The following is an 18,304-nucleotide window of genomic DNA, read 5'->3' on the forward strand; positions in this document are numbered from 1 at the left end:
ACCTGGATTTGTGCTGGAAATGGCCCACCTGATGATCACTTTAGATAAGCTATTACCAGCAGGACAGTGGGGTGGGAGGAGGTATTGTTTCATATTCTCTGTGTATATATAAAGTCTGCTGCAGTTTCCACGGTATGCATCTGATGAAGTGAGCTGTAGCTCATGAAAGCTCATGCTCAAATAAATTGGTTAGTCTCTAAGGTGCCACAAGTACTCCTTTTCTTTTTGCGAATACAGACTAACACGGCTGTTACTCTGAAACATCTGTTTTAAAACTTACTTTGTAGGCATGAATGATAAACAGTATCTGTTTCACAATTCATGCTCTGGACATTGTTTTCAGGAATTCATTTCTGTGGTTCCTTCATGAAATTTATTCATGCTGGCTCAGATCCTGAGGTACAATGCAGCTTCTTTCTGCCACACTGAGGAGAGGTTCTGTCCCTAAACCTCTGCCCAGCCAGACACAAGAGGATCACTTTGGTGTAGGGGGAAACTCTTGTGGCATACAACCTGCATAGTAGCCGCTACACCACCCTTTGCCCCTGCTGCCTACAAAGAAGGAATGTCCAGAGCACAGGGCTCTGGGGCTTCCCTACAACCCACTGATCCCTGGCTGCCATATTGTTCATTGAAATTGCTGGCAGCTGGCATAACTCAGAGCCGCCTCCAGGTTACTGTAAGTTACAGTAGGGAACCAGCTCAGCAAGCAGCCAGCCCAGGATCTGGGAAATGCAAAGTCTACTTTTGCACCCACTATGGAGCTGCACCAAGGTTCTGGGCCAGTATCATGCTTGTTGTCTCATTACTGATGGCATGTTATGTAGAAACTCTAAACTCATTTAATAATTTGATGGTCATATTTAAAATGTAGCTGATGGGGGCATATTTTTTTCTGCTTTACTAAACTCTGTAGACTTACTCTAAAATTAGAAGACAAAAAGAATTGGTGATTCTATCAAAAGAAAACACACTTATCCAATGATGTATTTTCATGAGGAAGCTCAGTAACTGTTCCTGGTTAAAACTGTACTTGGATAACAACAAGGGTTTTACCATAAAGGATCTTTTGGAGAAAAATATTGAAATGCAATCAACACATTAAACTGTATCTTAAAACCTTTCTGGGAAAGAAAGCCCAGAGGGCAATTATTATATAAGAATGCTCTGTGTTGTTGTCTGACGTTCTTTTTCTTTTTCCATTTCTTTTCATTTTTCATGTTTCATTATAATGAGTTTTGTATTGATGAAGTTAGCAGATTCTTTTCTTTATTCCTAGAACAGGCTCAGAATGAGCAGCAATAGTGTAAGTTTCCCCTACACTGCCTATCCAATGTGCCTCAAACTTGACACAAAGAGAGGAGAGGGTTACAAGAAGTTGGCTGAAGGGAAAGAAAAAAACAGGAGCATGTGGTTATGGAGTAGAGCTTGGTGAAAGGTGTGGCTTAAATTTTTTTTCACTGAAAAATGCTGATTTGGGACAACCAAGACATTTTGTGCATCTGAAGAAGTGGGGTTTTTACCCATGAAAGCTTATGCCCAAATAAATCTGTTAGTATTTAAGGTGCCACCGGACTCCTTGTTGTTTTTGTGAATTTGTGTCAATTTCAACAAATTTTCAGTCAAAGAAAGAAATGTCAAAACAGTTCATTTCTACATTAAAGTTGTTGATATTTTGGGCTTGAAGCACACGTGGGCTTAGGTTCCTAACTCCAACTTTTAGGCGCCATTCACAAAACTGAGAAGGAAGAGGAAGTGGTGATGTCACCACCCCTTTTATAACAAGTAGCTCAGTGATTAGGGCACTCACCTGAGAGATAGAAGATCTAAGTTTGAATCCTCACTAAGGAGCAGGGACTGGAACCCTGGTGTCCCACACCTTCCAGTTGAGTGTCCTAACCACCAGGCTAGAGAGTCATTTTTATTTTGTGCCTGGGTCAATGAATATTTAATTATTTATACAAAGTGGAGCAGCTTCAACAGGAGAGATTGAGACCTATCACAGAATACCTTATAGCCTGGTGGTTAGGGCATGCAGTTGAGAGGGTGGAGACCTGGGTTTCAGTTCCTGCACTAGAGTGGAGTTTCAAATGTGGGTCTTCATATTCCGGGTGAGTGATCTAACTCCTGGATAAATGACATTTGCTTTTTTTTTTTTTTTTTAAAGTTGCCACAAATTAAAAAGTTTAGTTTGGGGTTGAATAAAATGTTTTGTTTGACTCAAAGCTAATTTTTTTCACAATTAAGCTTTTTTCACAAGCAAGCTTCAACTTGCTGAAAATTCCAAAAAATATTCTGTTTTAGGTCAACATAAAAAGAATTTATTTTATTATTGTTATTTTTGGAACTGCCTGCTAATGGAAAAAATCAGTTATTCACATAACTCTATTATGGAGAGTAGTTATGTGCACAATTAGCAGTTCTTTGAGTGCTTGTCCATATATATTCCACTCATGGTCTGCATGTGCCCTGTGTGATTGAGAATCTGAGTCTTTTGTCCAGTGGTGTCCAGTGTGGCCATGCATGTGCCCTGAATGTTTTCATGCCCTGCACCAAAGAGATACAGGGTAGAGCAGCCCAAATGTTACTCCATTTCTGCTCACCACCCATGGCTGCAAGACAAAACTACTTGTTGTCATTCTCATGAGCTTAGATTTTTCTAACCTTGTGTATATATTCCTACTTTCATACTTATTGTTAATGATTAGTATTAGGTTTTTTGCTTGTTGGCAAATACTTCTGATAGATTTTCTTTTCTTTTTTCAACTTTTTACTGGGTATACATCATAATTCTCCTGTTACTGCAGCTTAGATATGTCAAACCCTAAATCCTCCAGATTTAGGTATTGCCTCTATTGTGAGAGTGCATTACCCATAAATGAGGACCATACATGATGCCTTTTTTTTGAGTGCCAAGGGAGGTCCCACATCCCCAGTCAATGAACAGTCTGCAAGTCTTTCTCAGAGAGAACATTAAACATCAAAGAACCTCATCTGAAAATGTCTTTGCTTGATTGATCCATGATCCCAGCCTCAAACTCTGGTATCTCTGACCCCACTGGGGAAGATCTTCCTGTTTCCAGTAGTACACCTGTTAACTCAGTGTCTGCCAGCTCCAGAGCTGTCATGTAAGGCTGCAATTTCTGTCTCAGAAAGAATTGACAAAAAGAAGGAGCACTGCTCTGGAAGAGTTAGAGGCAGATCACCAGTGAAAGTCTCCTTTAACAGGTGGTCTGGTTCCCTTCACTGTTCTTAGTGTAAAGAGACTTGACAGTCTAGTATGGCTGCTGTGGAACTCAAAAACATCACACTGTTGATGTTTCAGTACCACAGTGGTATATAAAATTGGATGCCTCTTTGGTGCTGGCTCCTGCCATATTGTCTAATATTGCTTCCTTGGCACAAATGATCTCTGTTATAATTCCTTCAGTCCCAGCAATGACTGCTATGCTCCGCTCAGTACATCAGCACAGTTGACTCCACTCTTTCCTATGCTTGCTCCCCTGTTGACCCACTGCACCATTTAGTACTGACAAAGTATGTGGTACAGGGAGGCTTGCAGGTGTTGGAGGAGACTTCTCTCTACTTCTCTCAATAACACCTCTTCAATACTGGTACCTTTATCTGCGGCACTGAGTGTGTTTCAAAGTCCAACTGCACAGGGTCTACTGGTACAGATGACTAGTCCAGCTTCTTCCACCCCACCATTGGATGCAGAGTGCTTCATTATATCTTCCTTAGGATCACAAGACAGGATGCAGGAGTCATCTACATATTCCTCAATGGCATCTCCTTTTGCCTCTTACAAATCTTGTAGATGTTCAAGAGACTCTTCTCATGTGAGATTCTACAGTGACTATCACTGTCTTGCCCCATGATTTCCTCTTTGCTGTTGGGCCTTCCCTTTGCAATATGCCTGCATGGCCCTTCCGAAATCTATGGGGTTCATATAGGCCAGAACATCATACCTCTGTGCCACCTCTCAGGGGAAAAAAAATCCTCCTTCTGCTTCTCAGCCTGCTCCTTGACGTTGCCTTTTCAAGGTCCTCCTCAAACCGAGGAGGTGTCTGAAGAAGTTCCGCCTCAAGCTGGTGGTTTGGTGGGACCTACACCCTGTATCATTCTTGTTTCTGACAAGTTGTAGTTCCTGCTGCCCCATTGCAACTGGTTGATTTTAAAAATTTTCAGAGCTTACTTAAGAGAGAGGTTGAGTGTCCTCAGGCCCCTGTTGAGGAGGTTCAGGAACGCTCTCATAAACTGACTGACACACTTCATTCAGCTACATCTAGGAAAATAGCTCTCCCTATTAATGATGCTATTGTGGACCTGCAAAGATTTTGAGGCAAACTCCTGCTACGTTAAGGTTTTGGTTTTTAAAGACCATGCTCCTTTGCAGGGACAGAATTTTCTGTACTTATCCAGTACCAGGATCTCTAGTTTTTGACAGCTGCCAATTGTTAAGGGCTTTGCCTTCACCCTCTTCTGGTTCTTGTCATGCAGACAGAAAACAGAAGACCAGAAGTCCAAAGTGTAGGCAATGTGATGTTTATTGGGGTTAATCAAGCAAGCACAACCATAGTTTTGCGTCCCATGGGAGGGGTAAGGAGTGAGGTTGTGCTTTGCTTAGGGATAGGCATTTCTTTAGCTTTAAGTGTTTCTTATATCTTCTCTCTCCCGACCGCCATCCTCCTCGCCCCTCCCGACTGGTTGCTTGACCTTATCTAAGGAGAGGAGTTGAGGCAGGACTATCCTTCAAGTGTATGCTCATATATTAAACTCCCACTCTGCCAAGCAACACTTTAGCTCTATCTCTCATCTCTTTTCATCCCATCTGCTTGTGGGAAGATGTAACACACAGTCTTTGTTCACACATGTTGTTTACATGTCTTTGTTCACACATGTTAATAAGAATATAAAAATATCAAAAGTCAAATGGACAAACAAGACCCAAAATTCTTTCTCAGGCAAATATACAGGCCTGAATACTACATTGAGTGCTCATTCCCTTAGAGCTCAGACAGCCTCAGCAGTAGCTTTACAAAATATCTCTATTATGGGCATCTATAAGGCAGACACCTGTGGATCAAGTCATACTTTCACAAGACACTACTCCATTGTAGAAACATCAAATTTGGAAGTATCTTTTGGCAAAGTTGTGCTGTGGTCTTTATTCATTTAGATTCTGAGCTCACATCAGCTTACATGGAATCACTGCTTGTGAGTCACTATGAGTGGAATATATAAATATGGGCAAGCACTCAAAGAAAGAAAATCAGTAACTGGAGTTCTTTGAGATGTACTGTCCATATTATATATTCCGTGACACACACTCCTTCCCCTTTGCTATGGAGTCCTGTGACATTGGGATTCTGTGGTGGAGAAGGAACTCAGTGGCTGGCAGTTGGGCTCTCTGCCTTATATGCCCTCAGTGCAGGTTACAAGGACATTCAGGGCGCGTGCACAGTCCCAATGGACACTGCTGTCCAAAAAACTCTGATATTGAGTGCACGGGGTGTCTGCACATCGTGAGTGGAATTTTTATATATGCACAACACATCTCAAAAAAAACTACAGGTAAGTAACTTTTTTTTTTATTCTTTAATGAATTTTTTTTAGGGTATAAACAAGATATTAATGATATCAGTAATCCTAACTGATCACTTACCTAGCCATTATCAGTTGCTTATTTACTACAGGCATCATGGTAGAAGAGAATATTGAGATATTTAAAGGAGGGCAGGTAATGGCTTTACAGATTAATTTGGGGAGGGCATAGCATGCATTGGGGCAATATGGAAGAAATGTGAAGGTGCTTGTGGGAGAAGTGGATAAACAGGCAATGGAGACTGGCATCATTATAGAGAAGATGTTGCTGGGGAAAATGTGGAGAGCCATAAAAGTAGGGGCTAGAGGTTTGCATAAGATGCAGTGGGAAAAGGGAGGCCATTGGAGGGACTCAGAAGTGGCATAGAACTGCTTGAAATTTTGTTTCTGAAACTTTTTTCCCCAGCAGAATTATAGCCTTGTTAAGAATAAAACATTTTGGTAAAATGCTTCTGGTTTTTCTACATTTTACAGTTTTTCATCTACATTTCAAATTTTAAAAATTTGAATTTTCAGGGTTTGCGGTTTTGCCACTGCATACAATATAATGAATTTTCACTTTTTTTTCTTTTTTCTTTTTCTTTTTGCATTTTTACTTTTACCACTCTATCACTTTTCAGTATTTCCTGAAAAATTGTGAAGTGGCAAAAGGAAAAATGAGATTCTAACTCTGCCAACCATAGCTCTTCAAAAGTTGAAGTTTTGAAAAGTTACAAAGTACCAAAAGGAAAAAAATAAAAAGCAAGGGAGAAAAAAACCTGGACATCACTCCTGATATTGCAATCAGTATCAGAGAGGAAAAACTGGGAGGAAGCAAGACACCAAAATTTTGAAAAAAATATTTAACAATTTTTTTAAAAAAATGGGGGAGAAAGTCATACCCTTTGAGACAGAAACAACTTTAGAATTGTTTTTCAGTTTTTTTAGCCAGCTCTAGGATGACATGTTCAGACCAGCAGGTCAGAAGAGTAATTCAAAATTGACCGGAGATCGGGGTCAGGAAGGCCAGAGACGAATAGGTTGCAGTAATCAAGATGGGCAATCATAAGCATCTGGACAAAAGTTTTTAATCAGTGTGGACAGAGAGAAAAGATTGGATCTTGGAAATGGTAGGAAGGAAGAAGCATAATTTGGACATGGCCTGAATGTATACAGGTAGAGAGGGTGGAGTCAAGGATGACACCCAGATAATAGGGAGGCATGACTTCGGAGGGTGATTATGCTATCAACATTGACAGATATTAGTGGAAGAATGGAGGGCTTGAGAAGAAGCTTCCTTGACACAGTCCCTCACGTCATCTGGATATTAACATTCACTTAAAGCTATTTTAAAAAAGATAATAGTTGAACAAGGGCATTGACATTTTTAATTTGGTCTTGGGTCATGATGAATTTGAGAGAAAAAAGTTAGTGTACACTTTGACAAGAAATGTAAAGAAGGACAAGAAAGCTGTTGGAAGAGGCTAAGCCAGCCATACATAAACACCTTCAGTCAAACCAGAAATTAACAAGGAGAGTCTATTCCTTTTCCATTTAAAATGGGTACCTATTAAACAAAATAAAAAGGGCTTAAACAATTGAAATAAATTAGTATCAGGAAATCCTGCATTCTGATGGGCCTGACTCTTGTGCACTCAAACTGGCAGGCAACAGTGAAGCCCCTCCTCATTAAGGGATTATTATAAACATGCCATTGGTCTCTGGATGGCTCTGTAGGTTTGAGAGTCTATCTAGTTTTATTGGCAGATCTGAACTGTTGTCTTTCAACTTTATTACTCCCAGGGGTGTCTTAAATGTCAGAGAAAAATATTGCAAAATTGAACAAGCAATTATTTAGATGTACAATGATTTCTAGTGCTTAGGGCAAAGAGGTTTTCTCTTGCTTCAGTCACAGCTACAGTGAAGCTGTTGAAGGCTCTGGTTGATCCTTAGCTCTTGTTCTGTTTTTGATTTTTAGAGATACTCAGTGTTAGATTTGCAGACAGGAAATGAAAGGGGGAAATAGCAAATAGTGAAACAGTAGCTCAAGATACTAAAGCCACTGGGTCTACATTGACAAGCTATGAGAAGGGCTCTCATATTTCTCCATAAAGCATCAGATAAAGGGAGATACTAATCCCTGATATAGTGTTAAAGCAGAACTAGGGTTTGTTTCACATGACAGCAGATGAGAGGATAGGCTATGAGAGATTTTCTTGGTGGCATGCAGGGAATTAGGTATGTGTTATGCCTAACAAATAATATGCAGGAAATATATTCCAGTGCTCACTGTGCACTTGTGTTTTATAGGTCAAGTGAAATATTTGCATCTTCTGACTTGACTACAGTGAGAAGTATGGGCCTGTGCCTAGTGAGGTCAAGTTTGCCAATAACGTTAATGGGGACAGGATTTGGTTCTTTGTAGTTTTCAAGACACAAACATTATGGATTGCAGATGAATTTACACACTTTACAGCTAAACCGATTCAATTGCATTTTCAGGACTCGAGTCTAAAGACTTGATCTATGCTCCCCTGTGGACCTTTAGTTCTTCACCAAACGCTGGCCTGTTCTAGCCAGTGTAGTCTAATGATTAGAGCAGTCAAGCTCGGGAGATTTGGGTTGTGTTCACAGCTCTGCCACTGACCGCAGGGAAGTCATTTCATCTCTCTGCCTGAGTTTCCTCAGGAGATAAGGATACTTACTAAGTTACCTCTTTTACAAAATGCTCTGAGATCTTCAGATTAAAAGTGCTATAAAACAGCTAGCTGTTGTTCTCTAAAGAGTTTTGGGAACCTGAAGGACACTGGACCTAATCAAACTGAATTCCAGATTACATTACTACTTGCCAGTGGAATGCAATTGATACCCAGGATGTAGCCTCAGGCTGGGTAGATTGGTCACTTTCTTTGTAATAAGAAAAGGAGTACTTGTGGCACCTTAGAGACTAACCAATTTATTTGAGCATGAGCTTTCGTGAGCTACAGCTCACTTCATCAGATGGTAAACATCTGATGAAGTGAGCTGTAGCTCACGAAAGCTCATGCTCAAATAAATTGGTTAGTCTCTAAGGTGCCACAAGTACTCCTTTTCTTTTTGCGAATACAGACTAACACGGCTGTTCCTCTGAAACCTTTCTTTGTAATGTTGAGTAGCTTTAATTAGTCCATTGCTGTATTATGGTAACTTCTTGAGTGTTCAATAAGCATTTTGTGGTATTTATTTAATTATACAATGTGCTACCCTGTCTCTGCAATGCATATGCACTGCAATCTGTATCTGTATCTGATGAAGTGAGCTGTAGCTCATGAAAGCTTATGCTCAAATAAATTGGTTAGTCTCTAAGGTGCCACAAGTACTCCTTTTCTTTTTGCGAATACAGACTAACAAGGCTGTTACTCTGAAACCTGTATTTTCTCTGGTGTTTCAAGTGCCAGAGTGATGTGGAGTGAAAGGTGGTCTTGTCTTTGTTTACATGGCTCATGTGTAGGGATGAGAGAATGCTGTATTGCTACAGGCTTTAGGAAAGTGTCTGAATGATGGAGGGAAATTGTTTGTTTCTCTAGAATTTTAGAACATTGATTTTGTTGATGACATCATGGTAGAGATTTAGTTTGGTTGGTTTTTCTTTCAAGTTCATTCTTTCTCTCTCCTTCTTTCCAAGGAGCTTCAGTCTGATCTCTAAATTGTTACATGTACATAGGAGGCCCTGTTTTGGTTATGCAAACCTTAGGCACCTGAAACATGTATTCTCACACTCAAATCCAGCGTGGGCAGTGTTTTCCTACAGGTCTCTGATGTGTCCACAAATGTCATTTGCCTCCTCAGATCTGAGGTTGGGGATACGAAAGCTTTAACCCTCCTCCTCCCACCCCCCCAGATTTTCTTAGGGGGAGTGTTTGGTGTTTATGGTGTGCATATGTGTTTGGGGTGGAGGATTTACTTTATTTACGGGGATGTTTCTTGGCTTTTTGAGGAAAAAAGATTAAAATGTTCAGAATGGTAAGACTGAGTTTATTCATTCTTCCTGAGACTTATTAATTGGGCTCATTTTATACAAAGCAAAATAACTGATAGTACTTAAAATGTTGATTGGATAAGGTGGACATGCAGATGCAGAGGCCACTTTTAAAAATGTGGTTCAACAGGTGAACTGTAATGCTTTTTACTGGACTTAAAACTCCTTCCATCCCTCACACTTATGTCTTTTCTGCTCCTAGTAAAACTAGGTGGGAGGAAGCATTATGTCGCCTCCTCTCCCCAGATGGTGGTGGCTCCCTGTGGCCTGGTTGCCCCTCCTTCCATCCGCATTCACAGCTAAAAGAAAGTGGTTGTTTCTCAAAGCCCAGTCCTCTTTCTCCCCCTCCCCCTTCCTCCTCACGTTCCTTATCATAACTGAAGAGAAGTGGAATAGGTATCATTTTGAATTAAGACCAGGTAACCTTAAAAATATTTGTGAATAAAGACAGAATAACAATAACAATGAAAATATGTATATTTAATTTTTATTTTTAAAGAGAGACTTCTTTTATAAGTCGGTGAAAGAATACCAATATATACAATCAGTTACACAATGTGTAACTATCTCTAGATGAAGGTGTGACTGTAGCTCTGCCTCAAATACTGCATGGTAGAGTATAAATAATATGGGAGCAGAAAATGAACTCGTAAGTTACAGGTAAAGTTCAATGAGCAGTGGCAGAGGTTCTTTTTCTAGTTTTTAAATGCCAGAGAAAGGTGTCAACTGACCATACCAAAGACTAAAATCCTGTACAGAATTGGTCTGCACAGAATGGGTATGATATGTGCAGTGGCAAGGCAAGTTTCCTCCATGTTACTTAGCCAATGTGCCTCAACCCTGCTCTGGAGAGACCATCCTTAAGGTTTAGGTAAGATGTTCATCATCCATAACTTATTCAGTCTTGGTTGCCTCTACTGAGGTTGCCACTTGAGGAGGTAGTTTTTGTGATGTGGACACTTGTACCATTAGAAATTGGACTGACAGCTACTAAGCTGCTGGCTGTTTGTCAAATTTATTTAAAGCATGAAAAAAAAAAAGGCCCATGTGGCAACTCAGGGTTCCTATAGCTTCTAGTCTTATTCTTTTTCACTGGGGTGTTCATATTCCTCTTTACATATGGTAGCTCATGGGAGATATATAATTTTATCACCAGATAATTGTGCATTTTCTCTCTGCAGCTACCTGCACAAGAACAAATACCTGAAAGTTATTGAAGAAGATGCATTTTGGGGAGTGCACAGTGGACCAACCCTGCTGTGAGTAGGACAAAAGGGTGGAGAACATTTTAAAAGTGGTGTTCAATAGCACTGCACCATCCTCAGGACTATCAACAGAAAACAAGAGTGGGGGTGATATGCTTACACAATAACATTGATGATAACAGCTGTTATTCTGGAACTGACTATATTACCTAGGGTTAATGCTCTGTGTTGCAAGAGGTTTGGGTTTGATTCTCAGTCTTTCTTAGTCTTTTGTTTCTTGGGGTTTAGACAGTGGCAGATGTACATAGCTTAATTATTCCTTTAGTTCAGGGGTGGGCAAACTTTTTGGCCTGAGGGCCACATCGGGGTTCCAAAACTGTATGGAGGGCCGGGTAGGGAAGGCTGTGCCTCCCCAAACAGCCTGCCCCCTCCCACTTTCCACCCCCTGATAGCCCCCCTCAGAACTCCTGACCCATCCAACTCTCCCTGCTCCTTGTCCCCTGACTGCCTCCTCCTGGGACCCTACCCCCATCCACCCCCACCCCCTGACAGGCCCCCCAGACTCCCATGTGTATCCAACCCCCCGCCCATTCCCTGTATTCAGGACCCCCCCCGAACTTCTGCCCCATCCAACTGCCCCCTGCTCCCTGTCCCCTGACTGCTGCCCTGGGGCCCCTGCCCCTTATCCAACCCTCCGGCCCTGGCGTCCTTACCATGCCACTCAGAGCAGCATGTCTGGCAGCCGCGCCGCCTGGCCGCAGCCAGACACGCTGCCGTGCTGCCCTGCATGAGTGCGCAGCCCCGGTGCCCAGAGTGCTGCCCGCATGATGGCGTGGCTGCAGGGGAGGGAGTACAGCGGGGGAGGGGCTGGGGAAAGCCTTCAGGGCCAGGAGCTCAGGGGGCGGGCAGGATGGTCCCGTTGGCCAGATGTAGCCCGCGGGCCGTAGTTTGCCCACCTCTGCTTTAGCTGATTAAAAGTCACCTGTAAAAAGGAAATAGTTGGGTTTGTGCCTTTTAGAAATATATTTATTTTTGATACTCTGTGATGATTAAAGAAGGGCTGAAAGACGTTTTAGAAGTTAGTGTTTTACATTAGAAATACAACTCCTCATTACCTTCTTTCTCCTGAAAGACACTGTATAACTGGAGAACTAGTAGGATTGTAATAGTATAAGTAATAAGGAAATGGAAACTGAGATGGGAAGGGATTTTTAGTCAACACTTGAAATTATGTTGTTGCTGCTGCTGTTTTTGTTACTCCCTATTTAATTTGGCTCCCCGTCCAGTTTTCTGGTCCTCCAAATAGGCTACCATTAAAAGCAAGGAAGACAAGGTTTGATATTCTTCTGTTTCTAAAGTAAAAAACAGGAAAAAAGTTTGAAGAATGCATGACAGATTTTTTCTATACAAATGAATGGACACAACCCCAGTGCTTTGTTTTTCTACAGTTTAGGTTTAAGGAGAGGGTTTCATAGACTTAGGAGGGAGTCTGTCCAGTCCTTAATGTAGAGGATGGATGATAACCTGGGGACAATGGTGGTGCTGAGAAATGTTGGAAGAATGAGAGAGGGTGCTGAGTTTAAAAACAAACAAACAGGTACTTCTCTAGCCTCTAATTTACTTGCAGAAGATCCTGAAATTCCTTCCTTCCGGCATAGCAGCTGAATTGCAGTGTTTAGTCTGTTGGTGATCATGGCAGTGATGCCAGCCACACAGATCACGCCAAATGAGGTTGCCAGATTCACTCTCTATTTTGTGTGTCATATTCGGTGTCATTGCATCAAAATGATGTTCGACTACTGGGTTACTTAAGGATCAATAAGAATCCTCCCTAGCTAGACTAGGTAATTCAGGTTGTAGGAGGCATGATCTTTCTCTCAGGATGTGACTGATGCCAGAAAAACAGGCAGGGTAACAGCTTTGCGGTAACATACCCCTATCTGATTAACCATAAAATGGTATTGACATGTGAGGCCTCAGTCCTGTATCAGAAGGTTCCTTGATAGTGACCACGAGTTCAGAAAGGGAGGTGGAATATGGAACAGGAGAATCAAGACAAAAAGCCAGAAAGCACATCAGTTTAAAAAATAAAACCTTCCAGTTGTAGTTTAACACTTTTGGGTATGTATTCTTTAATATTAGTCTTTTTCTTACACCAGAATTTGATTTTTGCCTCAGTACTGCAATCTATTAAGTAGGGAGTCTCTCTATCAGCCTGCTTATGTTGTTTCCCTCTTTTTGCTGACTGCTTATGGAACATAAAACCTATATTTTAACTGAGAGCCAAAAGAGATCTTCCTTCACCTCAAATGGTAGAAGACGGTTTTTCTTAGCTGATATTCTTAAAGTCTATTCTCTCTGCTGCAGTTTGCAATGGCAGTGTCTGTGCAGCTAGAGATCTATCCCTTTAAATGCACAAGGTTTCCCAAATACCTTTACAGGACAGAAGATCATTTACAAAATGGTTTTATTGATGGGGAAGGGAATATTAGGCAGAATATTTTGTGTGTATTTAATAGACATCTAAAAAGATATTGGTCTAATATGTTGACCTAAGTATGTCAAAATACATACCTATATAAACAATCAAATCACTGAGGCTGCAGATAGATAGCATTTTATAGGTATCACATTAATGTAGAGTTGTGGTTACCAATAGTGGAAAAGTAGAATTCAGGGCATATAAAAAGACATTTCTTTTCCTCCTGTGTTTTCAGGTTAGATTTGTTCTCAAAGTGACTGGAAGTTGTCATCATGTTCCGTAGTCTATTGTGCTGACCCACCCGTCACGAATCCACAGGACACTGGCATGTGTTTTGAGTCTTTCAATCAAATCAGCCAGCTTTCCATCTTCCTTTAGAAACTGTGCATGTGTGCAATAGACAGGTCATAATAACATTTCCACCAAAAGATGGAGGTGGTGCTAAATAGACATTGCACAAGGCGGAATTGCTTCTCCAGGAAAGAAGACAGAGGAGCCATGATAAGTGATCATAAATGTACCATCTGCTGTTTATTCCTAATCCAGTTTCTTGTTTTAAAAGTTGACAGCATTTTTCTGTGATGTGGTCTTTCGATTTGCTGGCATTGCACGCACATATGAACTACTTTGGGAATGCAGGATGTTCAGTCAAGTTTAATTTGTGGGTAACAACTTCAGGGCCTTCTGTAACCCTTACACAATTGGTAGAGCCCTGCACGGATATAAAAAAGTGGATCTTCATATGATCCGCATCTGCAAGAATCAACTTGTATCCGATCTGCACTCCCTCGTTTATCTGTATCTGGACCGCATCTGCAGCAGCAAGCTATCTCACAGTGCCTCTCAGGAGGAGCATCTGAATGCGTGTGCATGTGTACTGTATATAGGATGTCAAAGGCAAGGAAGCAGCTGTCTGCAGCTCATAGCCTATGAGGCTGCTTCCCCACCTTCCAAATCCTATATTCCCTCTCCCCTCCATCACCACCCCATACAGAGAAAGGGGAGATGCATGTATCATTTTTGTATTTAAAGATATAAGTATTGGCTCTATACTGTCTGTATTTCAAACTCGTGCTATGCTTCTGGGTGACACCCCAGACAAGTTGGTGTCAGCTCTGCCTAGCCTGCTTGATGGTCCACTAAGGACCATCAGCTATACAATTGACCCACTGAGAGAAGGCAGGCACATCTTGTGACTCAGCAAGGTATGCGGGGACATGCCTATGGACAGAACTCTGAGGTTTTTCCAGGCCATGTGATGGACAGCTTGTCTTTGGAACAAAGAAAGAAAGACCACATGTCAAGAGAATAAAAAAAGCTGCTGCAGCTCCTCCATCTGGTCTTCAGTCCTGCTTCATACCTCTGGAGGGACTTTGCTACAAACAGAAGCTCTAAACAAAGGACTGAAAGACCCATCCCAGCTGTGGATGTTCTCCAGAGTCTTGATTTGAACCTGCAGTTTATTCCATCACTGCTGCAAGCCTGAACCAAGAATCATAGAATATCAGGGTTGGAAGGGACCCTGAAGGTCATCTAGTCCAACCCCCTGCTCGAAGCAGGACCAATTCCCAGTTAAATCATCCCAGCCAGGGCTTTGTCAAGCCTGACCTTAAAAACCTCTAAGGAAGGAGATTCTACCACCTCCCTAGGTAAGTTTTTCCTAATATCCAATCTAAACCTCCCCCACTGCAACTTGAGACCATTACTCCTCGTTCTGTCATCTGCTACCATTGAGAACAGTCTAGAGCCATCCTCTTTGGAACCCCCTTTCAGGTAGTTGAAAGCAGCTATCAAATCCCCCCTCATTCTTCTCTTCTGCAGGCTAAACAATCCCAGCTCCCTCAGCCTCTCCTCATAAGTCATGTGTTCCAGACCCCTAATCATTTTTGTTGCCCTTCGCTGGACTCTCTCCAATTTATCCACATCCTTCTTGAAGTGTGGGGCCCAAAACTGGACACAGTACTCCAGATGAGGCCTCACCAATGTCGAATAGAGGGGAACGATCACGTCCCTCGATCTGCTCACTATGCCCCTACTTATACATCCCAAAATGCCATTGGCCTTCTTGGAAACAAGGGCACACTGCTGACTCATATCCAGCTTCTCGTCCACTGTCACCCCTAGGTCCTTTTCCGCAGAACTGCTGCCTAGCCATTCAGTCCCTAGTCTGTAGCTGTGCATTGGGTTCTTCCGTGCTAAGTGCAGGACCCTGCACTTATCCTTGTTGAACCTCATCAGATTTCTTTTGGCCCAATCCTCCAATTTGTCTAGGTCCTTCTGTATCCTATCCCTCCCCTCCAGCATATCTACCACTCCTCCCAGTTTAGTATCATCCGCAAATTTGCTGAGAGTGCAATCCACGCCATCCTCCAGATCATTTATGAAGATATTGAACAAAACCGGCCCCAGGACCGACCCTTGGGGCACTCCACTTGATACCGGCTGCCAACTAGACATGGAGCCATTTATCACTACCCGTTGAGCCCGACAATCTAGCCAGCTTTCTACCCACCTTATAGTGCATTCATCCAGCCCATACTTCCTTAACTTGCTGACAAGAATACTGTGGGAGACCGTGTCAAAAGCTTTGCTAAAGTCAAGAAACAATACATCCACTGCTTTCCCTTCATCCACAGAACCAGTAATCTCATCATAAAAGGCGATTAGATTAGTCAGGCATGACCTTCCCTTGGTGAATCCATGCTGGCTGTTCCTGATCACTTTCCTCTCATGCAAGTGCTTCAGGATTGATTCTTTGAGGACCTGCTCCATGATTTTTCCAGGGACTGAGGTGAGGCTGACTGGCCTGTAGTTCCCAGGATCCTCCTTCTTCCCTTTTTTAAAGAACTTTGCTATTACTGTATGTAATTGATTCCATTTAACCAATTCTAGCTCTCATCTATATCTTTTTCCTTTTATGAATAAACCTTTAGATTTTAGATTCTAAAGGATTGGCAACAGCGTGATTTGTGGGTAAGATCTGATTTATATATTGACCTGGGTCTGGGGCTTGGTCCTTTGGGATCGAGAGAAGCTTTTTTTCTTTTACTGGGGTATTGGTTTTCATAACCATCTGTCCCCATAACAAGTGGCACATGTACTGACACTGGGAAACTGGAGTGTCTAAGGGAATTGCTTGTGTGACTTGTGGTTAGCCAGTGGGGTAAAACCAAAGTATTCTGTGTCTGGCTGGTTTGGTTTGCCTTCGTATCATAGAATCATAGAATATCATAGAATCATAGAATATAATCATAGAATATAAGGGTTGGAAGGGACCCCAGAAGGTCATCTAGTCCAACCCCCTGCTCGAAGCAGGACCAATCCCCAACTAAATCATCCCAGCCAGGACTTTGTCAAGCGTGACCTTAAAAATCTCTAAGGAAGGAGATTCCACCACCTCCCTAGGTAACGCATTCCAGTGTTTCACCACCCTCCTAGTGAAAAAGTTTTTCCTAATATCCAACCTAAATCTCCCCCACTGCAACTTGAGACCATTACTCCTTGTCCTGTCCTCTTCTACCACTGAGAATAGTCTAGAACCATCCTCTCAGGTAGTTGAAAGCAGCTATCAAATCCCCCCTCATTCTTCTCTTCTGCAGGCTAAACAATCCCAGTTCCCTCAGCCTCTCCTCATAACTCATGTGTTCCAGTCTCCTAATCATTTTTGTTGCCCTCCGCTGGATGTTTTCCAATTTTTCCATATCCTTCTTGTAGTGTGGGGCCCAAAACTGGACACACTACTCCAGATGAGGCCTTGCCAATGTCGAATAGAGGGGAACGATCACGTCCCTCGATCTGCTGGCAATGCCCCTACGTATACATCCCAAAATGCCATTGGCCTCCTTGGCAACAAGGGCACACTGTTGACTCATATCTAGGTTCTCGTCCACTGTAACCCCTAGGTCCTTTTCTGCAGAACTGCTGCCTAGCCATTCGGTCCCTAGTCTGTCGCGGTGCATGGGGTTCTTCCGTTCTAAGTGCAGGACTCTGCACTTGTCCTTGTTGAACCTCATCATATTTCTTTTGGCCCAATCCTCTAATATGTCTAGGTCCCTCTGTATCCTATCCCTACCCTCCAGCATATCTACCTCTCCTCCCAGTTTAGTGTCATCTGCAAACTTGCTGAGGGTGCCATCCACGCCATCCTCCAGATCATTTATGAAGATATTGAACAAAACAGGCCCGAGGACCGACCCTTGGGGCACTCCACTTGATACCGGCTGCCAACTAGACATGGAGCCATTGATCACTACCCGTTGAGCCCGACAATCTAGCCAACTTTCTATCCACCTTATAGTCCATTCGTCCAGCCCATACTTCTTTAACTTACTGGCAAGAATACTGTGGGAGACCGTGTCAAAAGCTTTGCTAAAGTCAAGGAGCGACACGTCCACTGCTTTTCCCTCATCCACAGAGCCAGTAATCTCGTCATAGAAGGCGATTAGATTAGTCAGGCATGATCTGCCCTTGGTGAATCCATGCTGACTGTTCCTGATCACTTTCCTCTCATGTAAGTGCTTCAGGATTGATTCTTTGAGGACCTGCTCCATGATTTTTCCAGGGACTGAGGTGAGGCTGACTGGCCTGTAGTTCCCAGGATCCTCCTTCTTCCCTTTTTTAAAGAGGGGCACTACATTAGCCTTTTTCCAGTAGTTCGGGACTTCCCGCGATCGCCATGAGTTTTCAAAGATAATGGCCAATGGCTCTGCAATCACATCCGCCAACTCCTTTAGCACTCTCGGATGCAGCGCATCCGGCCCCATGGACTTGTGCCATGGACTTAGTGTGCTTAGAAACCCCAGCCTTGGGCTGTAACTGCCCTGCTTTAAGCAATTTGTCCTGAATTGGCACTCTCAGTTGGGTCCCACCGGAACCAGCATCGATACACCATCAGAGGAGTGAAGGGTTGGAACAGGCTTTCAAGGGGAGCAGTGAGGGCAAAAAACCCAACTGGTTTCAAGACTGAGCTTGATAAGTATGTGGAGGGGCTGGTATGATGAGATGGGCCATATGCCA

At 42.6% G+C, this 18,304-nt stretch overlaps 1 protein-coding gene across 1 annotated transcript in view; it reads left to right on the forward strand.

Annotated features, from left to right (window-relative positions):
* TSHR (thyroid stimulating hormone receptor) overlaps window positions 1-18,304 on the forward strand; it is a 238,141-nt gene that overhangs the window by 201,525 nt on the left and 18,312 nt on the right. The window contains exon 8 of the mRNA XM_048855087.2: window positions 10,783-10,860. Coding sequence (XP_048711044.1) covers window positions 10,783-10,860 — 78 coding nt within the window. The remainder of the gene's footprint in view (window positions 1-10,782; window positions 10,861-18,304) is intronic.

Source organism: Caretta caretta, chromosome 6 (genome assembly GCF_965140235.1).
Source record: "Caretta caretta isolate rCarCar2 chromosome 6, rCarCar1.hap1, whole genome shotgun sequence".
Lineage (NCBI taxonomy): Eukaryota > Metazoa > Chordata > Testudines > Cheloniidae > Caretta > Caretta caretta.